We start from the raw sequence: 15,683 nt of genomic DNA on the forward strand, positions 1-15,683 counted from the left end.
ATTGATTTTTGTGGGAGGTATGCCAAAGGCTGAAGACAGATCACACATATGCTACCTATGTGGTCTGGAAGCGGGCTATCCCCCTACCTCTACTGATCTTCACTGGCACCTGGAGCATTCCTATTTTTATGGCTGTACACTACTGTGTGGATAATTTCCATAATTTCACTTACTGAATGTTTACTGCTCGAGTTGGTGGTGTGAAACCGGGAGACTGGGGCCTAAAAGTGAGGTGAACTAAAGTTTCAAGCAATAGCCGACTTTATTCAGAGCATCAGGCAATTTATATTCTGAGGGTTAATCACAAGTCAGGTGTTCAATCTTTGCCACACATGGCAGAAGATGGTTTTTCCATAGAGACACATGAACAACAACAGCCAACAACAGCTGGAGTGAACTCACTCCTATCTGCTACACCTGAGAAGGAGCATGAAAACACATTCCAAGAACGATCCTGTATTTTGAGAAACTGAGGTCTTAAGACTCCTGTCTTGTTTTTTTTGGAGTTTTCTCCCGAGTACTCAGCGCTTTCCCATGACTCCATTCTTGGACTGTGTTCTGACAACTGAAGACCTGCTGATGAGGTTTTTTCTTTCTACTCTTTAGTTACTACAAAACATGTGCAATAAATATTTGTGAGCAAGTGTTTAAGGAATTATGGAATTACTTGCCAAGAGGATCTGTAACCCTTAAGAGATGCATTTGGTCCTTTACAATGAAAAGCTTCATACTAAAGAATATAAATGTTCTTCTCAAACTAAATCTGCAATACAGATGGTAGACAAGGACCACTTTGTCCATCTCTGACTTGATAGTAAGAGCAAATGCAGTGTGTGGTGGTACATTCCAGCTGAATCTGCCACTAGCCTCAGCTACACAGTGAGACCCTATCTCAACAAACACCACAAAACAGAGCCACCATCTCTGACTGGTATGTCCTCAGGTACACAGAAAGCAGCTCATCTTGTCTCCACAGTAGCTCTGTACCCTCATGTGCAAGACAAACCCACAGATACTGCCCTAAGCAGCCACTCTAATCCTTTCTGCGGAGCTGAGTGCAGATTCAGCAGCCCAGCCAGAACCAGCTGTATCTCAACATGACATGTCTTAGAAACCCCCTCATTACTCTAGAGTAAGCTTTCGTTCCCAGTGTTTAGAAGTATTAGTCCCCATGTGCTGGAGAGAAAGGCTGACCTTGACTTGAACAATCCATCCTTACCGTTTCCCAACAATGCTCAGGCCCAGTCCTCGGCCAGTCTTCTTCTGCAGGTCCACAAGGAACACCTCCAAGTTCTCCTCATCTCTGTACTGCGCCTCATCTCTGTACACCACTAGGCGCACCTTCTGGGGAGTCTGCCTCAGGGCTGTGATGGCTTCTTCATGGCTGCAGCTCCTCAGGTCAACTCCATTAACCTGTAAGAACAGTCATTCTGAGATGGGCTGCTTACCGTAGAGACTACAGCCTGCTGTTGCTCCTTAATCTAACTGATGAGGACTCTCTAGAAAGTTCCAGTCATTCTCAAAGCACACCATAGTGACCATCAAGAGTATGAGCTGCTTCACACAAAAAGACCCCACCCCACAAAGAACAGAGGGTGGGTTGGTATGCCTGGTCACATATTTACACAGCTGTGAACTTCACTGTGGAGTTAGGGGAGCTGGTGTGGGGGTGGGTTAGTTGTTGAGGTTGGAGGGAAGTAGCTAGTACAGCTATTATCCCAGTTAGTAAGTATCTTTGGGCTGTTTGTTCGTTTGACTTGACTCTTCTTTGTTTGTCTTTCTGTGACAGAGTCTCACTATGTAGCCCTGGCTGTCCTGGAAATGCTATGTAGAACAGGGTAGTCTCAAACTCACAGATATCTGCGGCCTCTGTCTCCCAAGCACTGGTATTGAAAGTCTGCACCATTACAAATCTGGCAGGCTCCTCACCCTTAGTTGCTCAGATCACATCATCTTTAGTACTGGCCCAGAAGGAAATAAAGGACAAGTGTTTCCAACAGCTTCAAAGAAGCCCTTGAAGGTTCACATTTGAATCTGATAGCAAGGACACAGAGAGGCCCACCACCAGAGAACACACGATACTGGGAACCAGTCAGCAAAGATACACAAATCTGGGACCCCCATCCCTAAACCCCACTCTCTTGCTCTGTTATATGGAGATCACAGACAATTTACTTTTTAGGTAAATATTTCCATCGTGCTTGTAATGCCAATACTTATGGATTCCGTCCCCCCAAAGTTTTCATTTTTACTAATATCAGTTATATAAATACCGGGTATCATTGTGGTATCTCCACAATACACATTATGTACTCTGATCATACTTATTACTTCCCTTATCACCTCCTCTCATCCCCACGCCCTCTTCCTGATCTCCATTTTCCAAGCAGTCCCTCTTTCACTTTCATGACTTCCACCCACACAGACATGAGATGGAACATTTCATACTTGACTGAGTCTGACTTATTTTGCGTAACACGATGGTACCCAGTTCCATCAATTTTCCTGCAAATGATTCTATTTTGCTTTATGGCAGAATAATACCACATGGTGTGTACATTTGTGCAAACTGTGTTTTCTTTATACACGGATGGGCATCTAGATTGATTCTATGACTCGACTATTGAGAATAAATAGTACCACAAAGCTGGACAGGGGTTGCACACCTGTAATCTCTACACTCAGGAACTCCCACATATCTGAAGCTAATCTGAGTTACATAGCAAAGCTCTGTCTCAAAACAAACAAACCAAATGGAACAGTACTACTGTGAACGCGCCTATGCCGGCATCTCTACTGCGTGCTGATGGAGACTGAGCTATGTGCTCAGGAGTGCTCTCTGGATCACACTGTTCTTTTCTTAGGTTTCTGTATGAGCGGTGCCACAGCAAGCATGTGGGGTCAGAGGGCAGCTGTAGGGGCTTCTCTTCTTCCACCACATGGCTTCCGGGACGGAACTCAGCACTCAAGTTACTAGGTCCTCTTACTTGCTGAGCCATTTCACTCTGCGTTCTCTTTGCACTGGCTATTTCCTTTGCCATGCAGAACCCTTTTAACTTATGTGATGTTATTTGTCAGTTCTTTCTTGACTGGAGTCTTATTCAGAAGTCACTGTCTATGCCTACTCCTGAACTGCTTCTCCTCTTTTCCCAACTAGTTTAAAGTCTTGAATTATGGTTGTCTAGGTTATGTTTCTATTGATGTGATAAGACACCATGACCAAGGCAACTTATAAAAGAAAGCATTTCCTGGGGCTCACAGATCCAGAGGGTTATAATCTATGATTGTCGTGGTGGGGAGCATGGCTCTAGTCTAAATTCAATATATCCTGTTATCATGACCATTTACAGATGAAGAAACCAAGGCATGGAGAGGCCAAGGAATTTGACCAAAATCACACATCTAGTAGGTGGAGAAGTCAACATTTGAACCCAAGTTTGTTTTCCTTTCTATAAAGACATGTGTGTGTGTGTGTGTGTGTGTGTGTGTGCGTGCGTAGGTGGAAGACAGAAGGTGACACTAAGTATCTTCTACTATTCTTTCTCTACCTTATATATTGAGGCAGGGTTTCTCACTTGAACCTAGAGCTTGAGAGAGGACTTCATACTGCAGCCCAGGCTAACTTCAAACTCACTGTATAGTTGAGGCTGGACTTGAATTCCTGATATTCCTGCATCTACTTCTCAGCTGTTGGCTTATGGAGGTCAGTTACCACACCAATCAGAAACATTTTTAAAAGTGCTGAGCACATGGCTCGATGGTAGGGTGCTTGAATTTAATTCTCAATTCCATTTTTTTTTTTAAAAACTACTGACTCATCTCTCCAGTTCCTAACCAGACAATCTTCCATTCTAGTCCTTTCACCACGCAGCCTCATAGGTTAGCCTCTGAATAGGTTATAAGATGGAGCTATCACACATAGTTAAATAATTGATACTGATCAGTAAATTTCTACAAAGAAGAAACTCAGGGACAGGGTAGCTTTGGATTCGAAGTCACTCCTTCCAGGTGACATCTTGGAAAAGGCCGAACAAAGGGAAAAATAGCCCCAACTCTGACCAGACCGGTGGCAAAAGTGAAAGAGCTCCTGACATGTGACTTCCACCCATTATTCTGATACAGCCCTGTGTGACCCAAGAAGGTCAAGACTGTCTCTGAACCTGGTCCCTTCATTTCTTCAGTAAAAGACAGTCTAAGGCTTTCCTAACTCTGATACCTAAAGACCAGGGACCCTTGGCATCCAAGGAGGAAGGAAGAACCAACTTCTCTTGAAGAAGGTAACTTTGGGGCTGTGTTTATTTTTTTTAATTATTTTATTTTTAATGTTTATGGATGTTTTGATTGCATGTATATCTGTGCACTACATGTATGTCTAGTGGTCAAAGAAGCCAGGAAAGGGTGTTAGATCCTGTGGAACTAGAGTAACAGATGAGTCTCCATGTAAACACTGAGAATTGAATCTGAGTCCTCTGAAGAGCAGCCAATGCTATTAATTGCTTAGCCATCTCTCTAGCCCTGCCTTTAAAAAATTAATTAATTTTGTTGTACTCAGGGCTTTGCACATGCTAGGTATGAGCTTTCCCCACCCCACTAGGCTGTTGTCCAAATCAGATTCTGTGAGCCAAGAACACGCCTAAAAGGCCAATCACCCATTACCAAGATGCCGTTTTCTTTCTGCTGTATCTCAGCACTCACAGACATTCAGAGTCACAGTGGTTAACCCAGAGGACATGGGTTCAGACAGAGGCTGAATTCAGTTACTACGCCAGTCTGACTTCCTGGCTTTGTGAAACCCAGAGATATGAGTTCAGTTGGGTTTCTGTGTCATTCATGAGCTGGATCCAGAAAGAATACCTACTTTTGATGAGAATTGACTGAAATAAACTCTGTCAGGTTTATGGTCCGTGACTCGGCACATAGGTATTTACTGTAAGAAAGAAATGACGGGCTGAAAGGAAATGCTGCCAGAGCTGTTTTCCTCTGCGCAGGACGCCTCACCGTTCCTTCAGGCCACTAAGTATGCTTTTGCATTGTTAGTGAATCAACTCACAGAACAAAGGGGAAACTGTGCTTCTAGGGAATGTGAGATACGCTGGTTATTTTCCTGTGGTCCAACAGATGGCACACAAGACCACTTCTACTACTTGAAACACTAGGTGACCTCATAGACTGAAGGTGAACTTTGTAAGCCGTCTCAAAGGCCTTAGTAAATACACAATAATTGAAGGCACTGCCATTGAACTCTAACACTACAAAAGCAATTTTTTACCAAGTTCTGGCACTAGGGGGCCTGCTCAGATCAGAGTGACCTCAGCCGGGCTTCCACATGCTGGGCTGGTCAGGAAGTGGCATGAAGGAACAAACAAAGCCTGAGCATTGCTTTAGGCCCCTTAGACAAGCACTGCCAGCAGTGTTCACAACACTGCTTGCTGATGTGGGGGTAGTGGGAGTGGCCCCCTGTTTGAGAAGAGCTCTTGAAGGTCCTGCTGTCACATCCTTTTAGCAGGCTGGGCATATGAAAAGTGGACGAGCCACTGCCAGGGGAGGGCTTTGGTTACTCATTAACTCTTTCTGATCTTACATTCACAGGATATAACGGCAGTAAGGTAGGGTAAGAGAAGGGACTGCCCTAAAAACCACCAGGAAGAAGAGTTTATGCTAATCAATGTCTGAAATTGTTTGGTTGTGTTTTTGGAATAAAATCTGGCTTTATCCTAATTTTAACATTAAGATACTGTGATGTTCAACATTGCCAATTTGACAAGATCTACACCCACTGAAGAGATGAACCTTCCAGCATGTCTGTGGATTATATAGATCAGACAAACTGAAGTAGGAAGACCCATGCTAATGTAGGTATTACTGTCCATGGGCTACCGTCTCAGCCTAATCAAGGAGGAGAATGTGAGTTGGGCGTGTTCTTGCTGTTCTCTGCTCCTGTGTCTGGATGCATTGTGATCAACTATCACTTACTCCTGCCACCACACTCTTGGTCACAGCTGTATCCCCTGGAGCTGTAAGCCAAACAAGCCCCTTTTCTTAAGTTGCTTTGTTGAGCACTCTGTTGTGTCAATGAGATGAGCAATAAGAAACAAATATTATAAAAGCCATGGCAGAACAGCTTGCGGAATGTATGATAAAAAGGGATAGTGGTCTTAAAAAATGGAATTGAGAATTAAATTCAAGCACCCTACCATCGAGCCATGTGCCCAGCACTTTTAAAAATGTTTCTGATTGGTGTGGTAGCTGATCTCCATAAGCCAACAGCTGAGAAGTAGATGCAGGAATATTAGGGATCAAGTCCAGCCTCAACTATACAGTGAGTTTGAGGTTAGCCTGGGCTACAGTATGAAGTCCTCTCTCAAAACAAAAACAAAAGTGGCTTAGTTTGGGCTAGCAAGATGCCTCAGTGGCAAGCCACTTGCTATCAAGTCTGATGATTTGAGTTTGATCCTGGAACTCACATGGTAGAAGGAGAAAACAGGTCCTGTAAACTGTCCTTGGATCTCCACACGTGTGCTGTGGCATGCGTGTGTGCGTGCCCCCCACATTCATACACATATAGGCAATAGATGAATAAATGTTAAAAAAAAGTCTTGTTTAAATTTTCATTTTTATCGAGTTCTCACCACCCTGCCTACCCTGGCCTTGAACTCACTCTAAATCTCTGGCAGGCTTTGAACTAGTGCAGCTTCCTGAGTGCTGAGATCATAGCCTGTACCATCAGGCCTGGCAGGAAAATTCAACTGAGATATAACTGATAGAAAATCAGGTATATAGATTTGCATTTAAAAAACGATTTATTTCATATGTATCAGTATTTTGCCTATATGCATGGCTGTGTACCGCATGCATGTCTGGTTTCTACAGAGGCTAGAAGAGAGTGTTGCATCCTCTGGCATGGTTGTTACAGACAGTTGTGAGCTGCCATATGGGTGCCAGCAATTGACCCCGGGTCCTCTGGTCTTCCAGTGCTGTGAACTGCTGAGCAAACTGGGAAGTTTCTACTTTTAATATTAAACCCACTCACCTTGAAATGCCAATAATGACAACACCAATTGACTAGAAAATCTAGGAAGGATAAGAAAGAAACCAGAAGTCCCCAAAACTTTGATCAGTAAAAAACAGTGTTGCTTGCAAAAGCATCCAATCTAATTCCCGAAGAAGGCCCGTTTGTTTTTCTAACCTCATTCATCAGTGCCTTGACAAGCGCACTGGGGATGCATCCTAATTCAGTGTGCCACACAGTCAAGGCCTCAGAGAAACCCGGCAACCTGACCTGAACTTAATTTGCACTTAGCCTGGATTCCCTTCTCACCCTTTACATCTAGGTGCTCCACTCTTGATTACAGCCCTGTTTCATCTTGAAAGCCAGAAATGAGCCACCAAGGGAGAAATAAAGTTCTGTGATGTCATTCATAATATGTTATAATAAAAATATAAAGCGAAAATTACACATGCCCACCATAAAGTCTCTTCCATTAAATTCATTCAGTGAAAGATGCTAAAGTCTCACACCACTGAAACTCTCTTTAGCTCCACCTACCAGAGTGCCTGGAATTGACTGTGTTGTGGGATAACCTTTTTGTATACTGTGAAGAAGTGTCTCTGCCTAAGGTGCCTTCTGATTGGTTTAACCAAGAACTGAATGGCCAATAGGTAGGCAGGAGAGACCAGGGAGGACTTTCAGGGAGAGAGTGAAACTCGGGGTTAAATCCAGGCACACAGGAGACACCAGCAAGGCACTGAAGAAGTCATAGAGGAAGTTATGGAGAATAGGTAGCAAGCCAGGTGGCAGAATGTAGATTACACTATTTATTATTTTTAACATATTAATATCATCAATGGAAACTATCTCATTTAATGATTTTTTTTTTACTTATCCTACTTTAAAGATTTATTTTCTTATTTTAATTATGTCTATGTGTATGTGTGTGTGTCTATGTGTAGGTATGTGCACATGAGTCTGGGTGCTCTTGGAGGCCAGAGGAGCTAGATTCTCCCTAGAACTGGAGTTACAGGTGGTTATAAGTTGCTTGACATGGGTGCTGAGAATTGAATTTGGGTCTCCTGGAAGAACAGTAAATGTCCTTAACTGCTGAGCTATTTCTTCTGCTTCCTAGAATCTTTTAGAAGCCTTTAACAATATTGCAAAAATGACAGACTAATTAAAGAATTTGGTGAAGTAGCTCTGTGTTGGTAAGTACTAGATAACATCTAAAAAGGAAGATTTTACAAATGGCTTATTAGAATTAAGGAGATTACTTATGGCAACAAAGTCTTTAAAATTGCAGGTGTGTGATGATTTATGTGTTTGTATGTATATGTTTTCAGCAGGGGATTTAGTAAGAAAGGGAGGAGAGATAAAAACCATAAATATATATATTCCTGTCATATTAAAATGATAGAATTGTAAGTGGTAGTCTTCTTTGTAACTAAACATTTTCTCAGATTTAGATCAACAATGTCATGGTTATGAAGCAGTGGGTTGTTGGGCAACACTGAGAAAGAAGAGGCTATGGCAAATGCTTTGTTCTGCAGGAAACAAATCACTGCGGGAACAGTAGAATCAAAGACAGACGTTTTGATCTTAGGGACCAAGGTTAATCATGTCCAGTGTCACAAAGTGCAATTCAGAATGGGGTACCTCTAAAATCTGGTCTCCAGCCCACAGTCTTCCATCTCTCGCTGCTGCACCTTCTTCATAGACTTCATGGATAACTATAGCATCCTATAAAAGAAAAATTCCCAATAATGGTTAGCAACCAGACACAACCTTAAGCAAGCATCCAGATGATGGGCAGCAACCCACAACTGGCCATTTGCTAATGTTTACTTGCTTGCTATAAGCATAAATAAGAAGCAAAGTTAATGGTTCAGAAGTACAATTATATTTTCCAAAGATGATTATTTCACTCCTTTAGGATGGAGTTTATCTCAGTTTCCATGTTAAACTTCCCCCGTGTTCTTTCTGTTGACCTTAAACATTTGCTGCTGTGTTCAAACTTGAGGTGAACTCTGCATCATTTACTTTTTACTGGTAATTTTAAACAGTTTCAGGTATTTACTAGAGCTCAAGGGTTCAGCGTAGAAGAAGTGTGGCCTGATCAAGGGTTCTGCCAGGCCTCATTACTTGGGCAATGAAAGAAAAGAACCTGGTAAATGAGCTAGTGTTGAAGGACTAAGCGGGACGTGGGAGGAAGCACTCAGACCAAGTACAGGCCAGCCGTGGGTTTGGGACGCCTTTGAACTGAATACCCTAGGCCAGAACTGTAGGACACTTTCTGTGACAGGTAACCTTTGCTTAAAAAATGTCTCCTCATTAATGAATTAAAAGTAATATGCATCTCTTCATATTCATAATCTCATTTTTTGTTTTCTTCTATTTATTTTTTAAGTTTTTTTCATATAATATCCTTTTAGTCATGTCCTTGTGGGTGTCTGCTGGCTTAGTCTGAGGAGAGGTCTAGGATGTGATTAAGAGTTGGGCCTCTGGAATAGGCTTTCTCTGTCCAAAGATGGCACTGCCCCTTGCAGCTGTGGGTCTGCAGAAGGCCATGAGCTCTTCTGGAACTGAACAATCTACTAACTACACATGTGGCTGACCACCAAGTGTCATCATGGACAAGAGAATGATCAGTTCTCTTGTCACTCGTTAGCAAACACCTATGTGGCAAAGGTGCCACACACGTCCATCTGCGCCACTCAGTCTTCCTAACAGCTGAGCAACCTAGCACTGTTAATCCTGCTTGCAGAAGAGCAAGTGAAGGTCTGTGGGTTTCAGTTCTGAACAGGTCTTTGCAGTTTCTGAGAGGACAGACATAAGTCTGGGCTCCCACCACGTGACTGATCTGTTTGAAAAGGTCTGGCTTCTCCATATGATTGGTTCTGTGGAAAAACTGCCACCTCAGTTCCATAGCAGTAGCCTCGAGGGCACGAGTGGATCATTTTGTGTGGAGTGGAAGGAAGGAAGCCTTGGGACTAGTAAGACGTTGCCGTCTACAGATCTCAATGGCAGAAGGTGGCACAGGGTCTGGTCCCCACTGCCGCAGTGTGAATCCCCATCCCCACAAACAAGCTTCTCCTTCAACTCCACTGGTTCCTTGTATCTTTTCTCCAGGCTTTACCTCTCCAGAGCTGTTTCTGAGTGATTTTTTTTTTTTTTTTTTTTACAGGGCAGGATAATATAACCAACAGCACACCATATACCACTGATAGGTTGACATTTAAATACATATAGAGAAATCATGTTTATGTGTTTAGAAAGTATGAAGGGCTTCAAATGCTGAAAGGTAACTCCTTTGTTTCCTGACGTTCTCTTTAAATCAATCAAGGGTCACATCCTCCACTACTAATACTGGTGTGAGTCACCACTGCATCCCTGCACTTAGCAGAATATCACAGTTGTCTTTCCATGGACACATTCCCCTATGCCTGATGCAAAAATTCAGAACTGCTCCCAGTTCATCTCTGTGTCCTGGTGGCAACCTGAAGCAAATACCCATCAAGTGTTCTATTCAGTGTTTATCAAGAAAATATCAACGAGAGAAGAAAGAGATCAAGATGACTCTGAATGGTGAGGTGGATAAGGCTAGTATGTCTTAATTCTGTTTCAGTCTTACCTTCTGATGGCAAAGTATTAACAATACAAAACCAAAAATGGATGTGAAAGTCATATGAATTCCCATATGAATTTTGTTAGCTCAGAGAACCATTTAAAGGAGCCAAGCATGAGAGAGACTTAATTATCACCGAGCCCTACAAAATCCCCAAATTCCTCCAAGGGGATTAAACTCTGAATTGCTGGAAAAGAATTTGATAATATGTAATAACAGAGCCTTAGACGAGGCAAATTCACTGCACATTACAGCGCATCAATCAAATTTTCTTTACTGTTCAAGCTGCCAACAAGTAGATAAAGTAACTCATAAACACACTAATCATTCAGCAAAAGGCAATTTTATCCTTGTCACAATAGGCCCATAACACTTAAGGAAACCATGTGTTAGAAAAATTAAGTAATGTTGTCCATGGGCTGAAAGAGCTTAAAAAGTTTTACATTGTGGACAATCTATTCTAGACTAATGAGATTTTTTATATTTAACACTTGTAGATTTTCAGTAGATTAGTTTAATAAGCATTTTAGAAGAAAATTTTGACTGGGAACTCCATGGTAGATAATTACGAAGGTCTGTGTCCACATGGCTTTGTTTCCTGCTTGCAGGCAAGTTTTCCATAGCTTGGATCACCCTTGAAGGAAAAGCAGTCTTTGCCACACTCCTAAAAGCCTCCAACCACACTCCCCACAAGAACTCCTAAGGGACGCTTTAACCACAAAAATTCCACATTAAATTTCACATTTAAGATGGAAAACATTTATCAGTATTCCAAAAAAGTGTCAGATCTCGTTATCCTGCCTTCAGGGAAAAACTGCTCCTAATGAGAAAGACCCATGAGTACCGAAAGCAATATTAAATATATTCCGTATTAAATGGGCATTTCTTTCTTTTGAGAGAAACTATGGCTCAGACCTCTGTGAGCCCTGCTGCTTCCAAAGACTACTTAATAGAGTTCTTAGCTGTCACTGTTCAGAAATCACAGTAGGCACGCCTTCTATGAAGTGCAGTGTGCTGTGCTCACAGCCAAAGCACTGAGCCATGAGGGGGCTAATGCAGCGAGGAGAGTAGAAGCCTAAACCATACTCCAATATTCACTGAAATCACAGGCTGGACATAGCTAAAGATGAAACGCTGGGTTAGGCTGATGCAGCTTATCTCATTTTGAGCAAAATTGTAAGCTTGAACTATATCTAGTTAAATAAAAAGAACACAGTTCTTATGATTCTTCTTAGAACCCAGATCCTTTAATACTCTCTTTAATTCTCTCTGTCTCTCTCTGTGTGTCTCTGTCTCTGTCTCTCTCTCTCTGTATATATCTGTGTACATCTGTGTGTCTGGACCCAGGGCCTTATGAATTCATGTTAACCCAGTGGTCTATGATTTAGCTGTTTCCAGCCTCTTAATCCAATGCTTTTAGGAAGAAAGCTTTTCAATTATACTTCAATTAGAACTTGATCTGAAAAAATAAAGTGCAGCAGTGTTTGGAAGGATTCAGGACTGGGAATCTGAAGAGTCACACTTCTTGACACTCTCAAGGTAGCTCGTTAAGTTTCTTTCTTCGCTATACTTAACAATGTCAGTGAAACACACGCCCTCTAACTCCATATCAGCTTTAAAATTCTTTTTCTTCCCACACGGTCGCACAGAGAATCTACCATATAGTAGAGACTGACTGAATAATGAGCCCCCAACACAGACATCAAAATTTCAGTGGTTATACCTAGTAAACAGAGGGAGGAAGATATGTCAGTATAGTCTAAATGCAAGACTCTGAGGCATGCCAACATTTCTATGTTTCTTGTCACCATGGAAACTCCAATGTATGACTTGCTGCTTTTCTCTGGGTGAAACATATTTTATTAGCTTTCTGAGCATTTTTTTTTTTTTTTTTGTTTTGTTTTTCGAGACAGGGTTTCTCTGTGGTTTTGGAGCCTGTCCTGGAACTAGCTCTTGTAGACCAGGCTGGTCTCGAACTCACAGAGATCCGCCTGCCTCTGCCTCCCGAGTACTGGGATTAAACGCGTGCACCACCACCGCCCGGCCTTTCTGAGCATTTTATACAAGTATACAACACATCTTGATCATGATCTTCCCTTTTTCTTCCTAACTCTGCCCAGATCCACCCCCTTTGTAATTTTTTTTTCCAAGAATGATTATGATACAAGGAAATTTCAGGATATTCTATCTCCAATAGCTGTGGGTTCTATCTCCACTACTAATAATGAATTGCACAAACTGGGCCTTTTGACATGGGTCTGTAATCCCAGCTACTTGGGAGGCTGAGGCAGGAGGATGCCAAATTTAAAGGCATAATTGAGACAAAGCTTACGAGGAGCTGTGAGCTGCCTTTCTCACCATTACCGGAGACTTTGCTCCTGACTGACACAGGTGCTTAATTTCCGTACCTGTGAGAACATTCCTGACTGAAGGCAAAGGAAGTCAATAGATGTGTCAAATGTATATTAAATATACTGCTTTCCTATAAAACAACAGAATGTGACATTACAAGAAACACAGTATCTGCCAAATTGATGTCCTCACTGCTTGCAAATTCCATAGACTAAACAGTTTCAACGAAACTAATACAATCACACACATACCCCCCACATACACACTTACTTTCAGGGGTCATATACTTTTGCACACTATTTACCAGGTGACTAATCTATGAAATGAAGTCACAGTCATAATAGTGACCATGAGAACTGCGGTGAGAATCAACAAACATGTTAGACTTTAACACTGTGATAAGCTTTCTCTTAAGTTCAAAAATGAAGTTTATATTTACCTAAAATTGAGTTCTTGTACCAAGCTTGATTTAACAAAAAGGTGATGTTCATGAATATGTATATAACTGTCCATGCTGAAATATTAATTCATTGAAGGAAATGGATAATATTTGCATTACATTTTATTTTATTTCTCCCCTCCAAACCTTTTCATACACCCCCTTTCACTCTCCTCTGAATTCATGGCTTCTTTTTTTTTTCACTAATTGTTATTGCATGCATATATGTATATGCATTACATTTTATAAGTCCCCACAGTTCCATTTGTTCCTTATTTATTGAAATCTTACTCAGCCTGCATAATATTATTGCTTGCAGTCACATTCTTATGGCTGAATGTCCAAATCCAGGGTACTATTCGTTAACATTCTTCCAGTGTGATTCATAGAGGTTTTGTAAACTCTACTTGATTTTAAAGTAAAGTTAAGGTAAAAAGATGTTTTGTGTAAAAATAGATGACTTAAGCAATAACGATATAAGGAGTTGTGCTTTGGGGGTTACATGCCAAGGCCAACCACGCTCCTCGTGAGATAGGCTGTGCAGAGTTCACATGAGGGTGAACTGCTAACAACCAATGTAAATTAGCGCTCTACCCTGCTTACTTAAAAAATATCCAGGAGTTTAGACTGCTGTAGCACCACTTCCAAATTGTCAAAAGTAGTAATAAATAAGTGTGAACACAAAATGATGGGGTCAAATGGAATTACTTCAGAATAGACATGGTTGTGGGAAAGAAAGGTATTCTGCACTTGAATTTCTTGGGAGGTGAACTTTGCCACATAATGTCCAAATGCCTGGGGCCTCCACCCTTATGACTTAGTAAGGTATAACACAGCTGGCTTACACAACTGTGTAATAGAGGTATATTAGATTGGTATTACTTTATAGAATTTGTATGTCGTAACAAATTAGATTATTAGGGCTATGCTGCAGCTTAGTGGAAAGTGCATGGTTAATGTGTGTGAATCCTTGGGTCCAGCCCCAAGCATATAAATAGATATTAAATCATGTGTGAAAAGAAAAAAGAAAAATTAAAACTTGGACACTAATGATAAAATTCTAAATCTGACGGTCTAAAACGGGTTCTCAACCTTCCTTATATGCTAACCCTTTAATGCTTTAATGCAGCTCCTCATGTTGTGGTGACCCCAACCATAAAATTATTTTGTTGCTACTTCATAACTGTAATTTTGCTTCTGTTATGAATCATAATATAAATGTCTGATATTCAGGATATCTAATATGTGTTGTAGGGTTGCAACCCACAGGTTAAAAACCACTGGTCTAAAGCCTTTTAAAATTGAGAATATCTTCATTTCTTAAAGAAGGAAAATGAAGCTGGGCGGTGGTGGCGCACGCCTTTAATCCCAGCACTCGGGAGGCAAAAGCAAGTGGATCTCTGTGAGTTCGAGTCCAGCCTGGTCTACAAGAGCTAGTTCCAGGACAGGAACCAAAAGAAAAAAACAAAAACAAACAAAAACAAAACAAAAACAAACAAAAACAAAACAAAAAACTACAGAGAAACCCTGTCTTGAAAAATCCAAAAAAAAAAAGAAGGAAAATGGAAGGAAATGGAAAATGTTATACCAAATGAGACAACCCAGACCCAGAAAGAAAACAGTTCACAATCTACTCATATGAAGATCCTTGCTTCAAACACGGAGAATTGTGTGTTTGACCTGGAGTGTCTGTAGAAGTCAGGACGCTAGAAAATGTTCATGAGAGAGGAGAGAGGTGAGGCCTCCGTCGAGAGTTAAAGGTTCAAGTGGGGGTGGGGCAAGGGATGGCAGAGGGAATGGGGAAGATGAGAGGATGTGAAGTGGATTAACCATAATTAAGAGTGTATGAAAAAGTCTTAAGGAAACCTACTAAGCTATGAGCTAATTACAAATACAACTTAAACAAAAAAAAGTTGAAACTGACGTACTCTGATGGGTAGGTACATTGCTGCTCCTAGAAGGTTATTTAAGTAAAAAAAAAAAAAAATCCAGTTTCAGACACTGAATACCTCCTTTAAGTTAGTGGTCAAGGAGGCCTCAGAGGCACATATACAGGCTATGGCCATTGTTCTTGGCTGTCCACCATAAGTACATGACAGTGAGACCCAACTGCTGAAGATACCACACACTGTGGTTTCTGGACACAGAAGAGGACCAATGAAATGATTGTAAGACTCTTGCTGCCAAGTGAAGCAATCTGGGTTCAATCTCTGGGGTCCACATGGTGGAGGAGTGGACAGACTTCGAGCAAACTGTCCTCTGATCTCTAGTGCATG

The 15,683-nt window shown here is 41.5% G+C and overlaps 1 protein-coding gene across 2 annotated transcripts in view; it reads right to left on the reverse strand.

Annotated features, from left to right (window-relative positions):
• Nucleotides 1-15,683, reverse strand: part of Patj (PATJ crumbs cell polarity complex component) — a 313,297-nt gene that overhangs the window by 40,845 nt on the left and 256,769 nt on the right. For both annotated transcript variants that reach the window (XM_057783541.1, XM_057783542.1), the window contains 2 exons: nt 8,648-8,731; nt 1,220-1,413 (listed from right to left, as the gene is read on the reverse strand). In XM_057783541.1, coding sequence (XP_057639524.1) covers nt 1,220-1,413; nt 8,648-8,731 — 278 coding nt within the window. The remainder of the gene's footprint in view (nt 1-1,219; nt 1,414-8,647; nt 8,732-15,683) is intronic.

The sequence above is a fragment of the Chionomys nivalis genome, chromosome 11 (genome assembly GCF_950005125.1).
Source record: "Chionomys nivalis chromosome 11, mChiNiv1.1, whole genome shotgun sequence".
NCBI classification, from domain to species: domain Eukaryota; kingdom Metazoa; phylum Chordata; class Mammalia; order Rodentia; family Cricetidae; genus Chionomys; species Chionomys nivalis.